The 7,934-nt window shown below is 41.2% G+C and overlaps 1 protein-coding gene across 4 annotated transcripts in view; it reads left to right on the forward strand.

The window, feature by feature from the left end:
• Nucleotides 1-7,934, forward strand: part of BBS2 (Bardet-Biedl syndrome 2) — a 28,441-nt gene that overhangs the window by 2,081 nt on the left and 18,426 nt on the right. For 3 of the 4 annotated variants that reach the window (XM_019535630.1, XM_019535634.1, XM_019535633.1), the window contains exons 2-4: nucleotides 1,192-1,317; nucleotides 1,598-1,660; nucleotides 3,732-3,809. In XM_019535630.1, coding sequence (XP_019391175.1) covers nucleotides 1,192-1,317; nucleotides 1,598-1,660; nucleotides 3,732-3,809 — 267 coding nt within the window. The remainder of the gene's footprint in view (nucleotides 1-1,191; nucleotides 1,318-1,597; nucleotides 1,661-3,731; nucleotides 3,810-7,934) is intronic. The other variant, XM_019535632.1, reaches the window with a different exon arrangement.

A 7,934-nucleotide genomic window follows, 5' to 3' on the forward strand; every position in this document is an offset into this window, starting at 1 on the left:
GAGATGCATCTGTGGATGCATGACAAGGTGCGGTTGGCCTTCCTGACTGCATCCCCACACTGCTGGCCCATGTTCATCTTGGCATCAATAGTGATTCCAAGATCCTTTTCTGCCTCTGTACTGATGAGAAAGGAGTTCCCCAGCCTGTAGGTATGCTGCTGGTTGTTCCTCCCCAGGTGCATCACCTTGCATTTGTCAGTGTTGAAACCCATCCTGTTCTCATCTGCCCACCCCTGTAACCTGTCTCGGTCCGATTACAGCCTATTCCTCCCGTCTAGTGTGCGCGCATCTCCCCACATCTTAGTGTCATCAGTAAATTTGAACAGGGTGCTTTTTACCCCCTCGTCCAAGTCGTTGATGAAGATGTTGAACAGTGCGGTCCCTGGGGGACCTCACTGCCCACATCCCTCCAGGTTGAAAATGACCATCCATCACCACTCTCTGGGTGTGGCCCTCCAGCCAGTTAGCGACCGGTTTCTAATAAAAGATATCACCCACAAAAATACATGCCTCTTGTATAAGTCCTGGACTATCCTGGACAATTACAAAATCAGGGTGTGGCACCTCCCTTCCTTAGAGAGAAGTGTGTGAATGGAAGCACTTATTTGCACAAATCCCTTTGAATCCTCAGGGTGCTAAATATGAAAAGGAGCATCTGTACACATCTCATTACAGAACTGGGGCTTTAGAGTGTGTAGAATCTTTAAGGCAATGAGCATGCCTCTGTTACTGTGAAGTGCCTTGTACTGTTGTGGGTGTGAGAACAATACAAGTTTAAAATACGCATCACTTACTGTTGGTCCACTATAATGGACACTGACAAAGCCAGTTCTCTGCGAATACCTACGGGACTCTTGCTTTGTGGGTTGTGAAGATCTGACGTGATGTGGCAACGTTTCTTCTTTTTTTTGTTGTTGTTATGACCTCATGGATGTGACATACTGGCCTCAGCCATGTATAACTAAGGACAGTATGGGTTTTCTTGTAGACATTTGTAATTTGCAGTTGACTACTTACATTGCATTTACTTTCTGATTACTTATTTGTTCATATCTTTTTGGTTATAATTATTTTATAGTAACTCAAAGTTCTGTACCATTGCAAAGTAGATGAATGTTCTGCATGTCTTATGTGCATATATATCTAGCTGAGTCTTTGCTATGTATCTATTCTTTTAATAAATTTCTGTAGATTTCAGATGGTGCTAATGCAGCAGTACTTGGAATGCTAGGAGATATTTCATCTCCTCTTGCCATTATTGGTGGAAATTGTGCTCTGCAAGGCTTTGATCATGAAGGAAATGATCTATTTTGGACGGTAAGGACATGCACAGGTCTCTTGATGCTACTACATTATTTTTTGAATAGATTAAACTCCGCTTGATGTTTAATGTAATAAATATTCATTTAATTGTTTAATAGCTCAAATCTTCCTTAATTTAAGATCCATGATAAATCATACATTTTTGCAACTACCCAACAACTGGATGAGCATGATTTAAGTAGATTCTTTGTTCTCTGGCCATTAAGTTCATAAAAAACTTGTATCATATGCTAAGCCAGGATAAATATTAATGACTTCATCCTTTTAATTTTAGGTTACAGGAGACAATGTTCGTTCATTAGCATTGTGCGACTTTGATGGTGATGGAAAAAATGAGGTTTGTTTGTGGCAGATGGTTCCTGTGTGAGTTCAATTGTCTTGTTGTCCAGTAGTGATTTTTTGTTGTTGTTGAATGAAAATATCAGTATTATATTTTGAATTTTTTTTTATGTTGCTGTGTAAAGTGAACTGTACTGAAAGACCTCCTATGAGGTCTTTCTTTCAGGCCCCAGTTCTTCAGAGATCTATGCACAGTTCCATTGACTTCATGAGGTCTACACGTAATATGTAAAGTTAAGCTCATATATTATTAGTCTTTGTAGCACTGAAGTCTTGCTTTTGATATGATGATCGCTAGGTGCATCTGTGTGCAATTAATGTGAAGTAATAAACGCTGGAGCAGCGTAAACTGGAGTAAATTACTATCAGTAGTATATTATATTATTATAGATATAAATTAAATATATTTAAAATTATACTAGAAGAAATGCCTAAGTCGGTCAGGTTGGTGGACCCCTGGCAATTGATATATCAAAATTCTAAATGGCAAAACAGTTGGCTCCTGAAAAATAATTTAATCTGTGATTGGCTGAATCAAGAACAAGTCTGTTGTCAAATCCAATTAAAATACCTTGTTTCCAATGTAGACTAAATTAATTGGTCTGATTTTGGAAATAATTTTACAAGCTTCTTGCTGATAAGAAAATGTAAGGCAAGAGTAAGGAAATCTTTCCTGTTTTGATGCTGCAATTTACAGTATATGAGGTTTCCCATGACTGTGGAGTTAGTTCCATGTTATTAATTGCAGGATCCAGGCTTTAAACACGACTTGCAAAATAAAATATGCCTTCTTGTATTCAACTGATGGTACATATTGGGTGGCCAAACTACGTCATGCGTGTCACAAGTAGCACATGCAGCCTCTGTGTGGCTTGGGACAGACTGGGGAAAGGAGCATAAAGCAGAACAGCAAATTGGGTAGGGGGAGGGGGTTGGAATGACACTCAGTGAGGGTGTAGGGCTTACCTTGTGGCATGACTGCCTAAAAGTTTGGCCTTCACGGGGGCGGGGTGCACTGTTAAGTCATCACAATAATTTTATTTTCTTTATGTCTGTTTTAGTGGTGTTTGAATTTTATAATTATTACTTGTCTTTTCTTTCTCAGTACCTGGAAGATCATTTATAACATTCTAAAGACCTCACTTGTGGTATTGACATGTGAACACCACTTTATAGGAGTTTCATACTGATTTGCAGCATATATAGTGATGCAGATCCTTCACCTACATGAGAATTCACTGAAAAGATCTATCAGCAGGATTAGTGACACAGCCAGTTTCATCACTTCCCCTCTGCCTTATTTTCTGGCATTAAGAGGGCTGGAGTACAAGTAAAGCAGTCAATTAAATAAGAGGGTGGATTGGTTTAAACTATCTTGACTTGTGTCTCATGATTCAGGTCATGGTCTGTTTGAATCCACATGGAATTTTAGACTAGGATTGCAGGTCCTCTACCCCAATGTAGAGGATGTAATTTCTTAAGGTGTGAAGCTATGGCTACTAGTGAGACAAGGTGGCAACTTGCATTTCCTCTTCCTTACCTTGTGTATTTCAAAACATTTTCTTAGAATCTAGACTGTGAGACTAATACAGTAATATCTTTGTTGTCCGGCATTCAAGTAACTGGAAATTCTGTTAACCGGAATTTCTCTCCAACTGGTTGGATGCGGGGGAAAGCTTGTATGCGGCGGCCACTGCTGTCACCCACCACCCTGCACTACCACCAGCCTGCATGTGACCACTGCCACCCCCCTCCCCACCCCTGCCAGGTTATTTCAGATAACTGGAATTTTTACATAACCAGCAATCCCCTTACCCGGGGATGCTGGATAACAAAGATTTTACTGTACCTGAAAAAAGTGGAGTTTCTGTTTCAGATTCACATGGAAACCTCTTGATCCCAGATTAATTTACAAATCTTTCATACTATGATGAAGCAATCCTAAAGTCTGGATCTAGAATATCATTTGCTCAAAAACTCAGTAGAAGCTTCTTGCCTGCCTCTGGACTACTAGACGTGTGTATTTTTTTTCCTGTGGTCTATTTTAAGATTATTTTTTCCTTTCCCAGCTTCTTGTTGGGTCTGAAGATTTTGACATCAGAGTTTTTAAAGAAGATGAGATAGTAGCAGAAATGTCAGAAACAGAGGTAAATGTTTTCTAACCAACATTTAAAAAAATTTCAGATGGGTACAGATATTTGCCTACTGTAAATCTACACTGATTTATAGTTATGAAATAGTTTACAGTTACTGTAGTGATTTAATTTTATAGCTATCCTGCAAGCACTCTAACAGTTGCAGTTAATGAATTTAAGTGCCTGGATTAGGATTTTTTTGCCCATTTACAGATAAAATACCACATTTTAAAGTAACTCTTACCTATCAGAAAATTTGGGCTCTTAATCAAGGCTGATGGAAGTTACTAAGGAGGTTGATTTGATGGAAAGTCACAGTCAGAAGCTGTAAACAACAGAATTTGTTCTATTGCAGTGTTTCCCTCTCTCAGAAACTCTTCAGATTGTTAAATGGCAGGCCTTGTTCATGAAGCCAGTTCCAGTACTTAAGTGCAAGAAATTCCATAATTACATACTCAAGCTGTTTTCTTTGTTTTATGTTGTTACCCTCTGGTGCTGGCACAGATTTTCCTAGAATACATTGATACAAACATGATCAAGCAGCATATGCGTGCAGAAAAGCAGATGACATGTAACTGTAGTATTTAAAAAATGTTATTAGGACAAACCTGCAACTTGTAGTTTCATAGTTGTTAGGGGCTGGAAGGGACCTTGCAGATTATTGGGTTCAGACCCCCTGCACTTGAGCAGGAAATACTGCTGGGATAGGATGACAACTTGTTTGTAACTAGGTCAGATAAACAGAATTTGAAGGTGGAAGGTAACTTGGGTGACAGCAGTCACAAAATGATAGAGTTCAGGATTCTAAGGGGAGGAAGAAAAGAGCAGCAGAATAAGGACACTGAAGTTCAAAAACAGCAGACTTTTAACATATTCAGGAAATTGGTGGGTAGGATCCCTTGGGAGGCACATCTGAAGGTAAAAGGAGTCCAGGAGAGCTGGCTGTACTTTAAGAAGATCCTATGAAGGGTGCAGAAGCAAGCTATCTTGATGTGGCAGAAGAATGGGAAGTGCAGCAGGAGATGAGTTTGGCTAGACAACAAGCTCTTCAGTGAGCTTGGAACTTAAAAAGGAATCCTGCAAAAAGTGAAAATTTGGCCATAGTACTAGGGAAGAGTATACAAGTATAGTATGGGGATGCAGGGAGAAAATTAGGAAGGCCAAGGCACAACATGAGATGCAGCTGGCAAGGGACATAAAAGGCAGTAAAAAAGGATTCTACAAAAATGTCAAAAGTATCAGGAAGACCTGAGAAATTGTAGGTCCCTTACTGAATGCAGAAGGCAATCAAATTACAGATGCAGAGAAGATTGAAGTATTTAATTCATTTTTTACTTCACTCTTCACAGACAGGGGCAGCCACCAGATGATGGGTGCAGTTGGCAACAAAGATAGGAAAGGAGACAAATAGTTTAGAGTAGTGGAGGAATGTTAGGGATTTAGAGAAGCTAGATGCTTTTAAATTGGCAGGGCTGGATGGGATATGCCCCAGGAATTGGTCAAGGTAATTTTGGAGCCATTAGCTATCTTCTTTGAGAATTTATAGAGGTGGGGTGTACGTGGCTGTATCTGTAGCAGAGACAAGGCCTAAGTGAAAGTTGTGGTAAGCAAAGATTAAGGGGTGGGGATGGGGGGAGTGTATGTGAACAGAAAATAGTGATGGGAGTGGCACTCATCCTAGTGGGAGTGGAGGATCTGTTTGTAGTGCAAGGAACCACCAAACATCTTATGGATGAGTTCTCTGCCTTCCCTTCAAGGTTGACAGAGGTTTGAGAGAGGAAGCTCACTGCTGAAGCTTGAGATGAAAGGCTTATTTATTAAACCATTTACCAGAGAGCTTAAAGCTAAAGATGAGGAGGGTGGAGTTGCTCTAATAACTAGGATCTAAATTTAACAGGGTATCCTGCCTTGGAATATTTTAAGCTCTCTGTACCCTGTAATCTGGGGAGAGTGATTTGTGGTTAGTGGGAAGTTGTACAGGGCTAACAGTATATCAAGCTCATACGGACTTACGTCGTAACTTCTCCTGACTCATATTTTAAAGCCACACATACAGATTCCTTGAGAGTTGTCTTGTCATTTTACAGCAGTGCCACAAATTAGCCCTATAGGCTCCCCAAGTGCCGCTTTGATCACTTTCTCTTAGTCTGCTGCTCAGCTTTCTGCTCCCTACCCTATGCGTCCTAATTATGTGCTCTGCTTTCTACTCCCTGACCTATATGTCAGTGTGCTTTGTGTTTCCTTCCCGGTCTGTTGCATACCACACACAGAGGCTGTCCATGCCAGTTGTGACACTCACTTGTGCAGGTTAGCTGCTCCTGTTTTACAGAACTAATTTAAAATTCTTTTAAGGAAGATATATTTCATGCAGTATCTTTGGTTTTATACATCACATGCCATTTTAAAATGACTTTTGGGTCTTGGGGATTTTTTAGCAGGGTTAATACTATTTGGGATCCTCAGTGACCAACAATTAGCATGTTGACAGTGCTGTAACGGTACTAATGGGATATTCGAATGCATAAAAAAAGAGGGGTAGTAGTAGACAGGCTATATTATTTCCATATGTATCACTGGTGTGGTCACTACTGGAATATGGCATCCAGTTCTTATGGTCACAGTTTGGAGGATATTGATAAATTAGAAAGTATTTGGAGAAGATCTGTGAGAATGGTGGATTAAAAGAATTGGAAAATAATACCTTTTAGTGAAAGACTCAAACAGCTTGATCTGAGAAAAGGTTAAGGGGAGAATTTGATCAGTCCATCAGTAGTTACATGGGGAAGAGGTGTGATGATAAAAGGCTCCCCCATAAAGCAGAGGATGGTACAAGATTCCAATGTCTGGAAACTGAAGGCACATTAATTCAGGGTCAACATAAGGCTCATATTTTTAACAGGGAAGGCAATTAATCACTTTAAACAACTGCCAAGGGTTGCAATATGTATCTTATCACTGGTGGTTTTTAAGTCAAGACTGAATTATTTTCTCAGAGATTTGCTTTACTTTAAATAGGAATTAATATGGGGAAATCCTGCAACCTGTATGATGCAGGAAGCCAGATAAAATGATCACAAGCCTTCTGGGCTTGTGACCTGTGAATGTATAAGTTCAGGTGACTGCAGAACATGTTTCATTTGCATTGAAGAACTGCTTGAACAGCTGCCATTTGGAGTGGGGAATATAGGTTTTGGGAGTGGGTGGACAGAGAGTAAGTTATGGAAGAGTTATGGTTGCTTTCGGTCCCTCCCTGTTTCTGGCACTTACAGAAATAATACACAAGAATTGTGCTATAGATGGTGTGGTGGTTCCCATCTTCAAAAAGGGGAAGAAAGAGGACCTGGGAAACTATAGGCCAGTTAGTCTTACTTCGATCCTATGCAAGCTGTTCGAGAAAATTATGTTGGCTCACATCCATGAGGGGCCAGCAGGGGATTTCATGCTTAGGGGCAACCAACATGGGTTCATTAGAGGCAGGTCCTGTCAGACCAACCTGGTAGCCTTCCATGATCAGATCACCAAATCATTAGGTGCAGGGGTAGCAGTGGACATAGTCTTCCTGGACTTTTGGAAGGCCTTCGGCACTGTCTCTCACCCTGTTCTCGTTAAGAAACTGGAGGTCTGTGGTGTCGACAACCACACGGTCAACTGGGTTGCCAACTGGCTGGAGGGCTGCACCCAGAGAGTGGTGGTGGATGGGTCATTTTCAGCCTGGCGGGATGTGGGCATTGGGGTCCCCCAGGGCTCGGTCCTCGGGCCCACACTGTTCAACATCTTCATCAGCGACTTGGACGAGGGGGTAAAAAGCACCCTGTTCAAATTTTCTGATGACACTAAGATGTGGGGGGATGTGGGCACTCTAGAAGGGAGGAATAGGCTACAATCGGACCTAGACAGGTTACAAGGGTGGGCGGATGAGAACAGGATGGGATTCAACACTGACAAGTGCAAAGTGATGCACCTGGGGAGGAACGACCAGCTCCATACCTACAGGTTTGGGAACTCCCTTCTTGTCAGTACAGAGGCAGAAAAGGATCTTGGAGTCATCATTGATGATGAGATGAACATAGGCCGGCAGTGTGGGGATGCAGTCAGGAAGGCCAACCGTACCTTGTCATGCATCCACAGATGCATCTC

This window comes from Crocodylus porosus, unplaced genomic scaffold, assembly GCF_001723895.1.
Source record: "Crocodylus porosus isolate Cpor-Errol unplaced genomic scaffold, CroPor_comp1, whole genome shotgun sequence".
In the NCBI taxonomy this organism is placed as follows: domain Eukaryota; kingdom Metazoa; phylum Chordata; order Crocodylia; family Crocodylidae; genus Crocodylus; species Crocodylus porosus.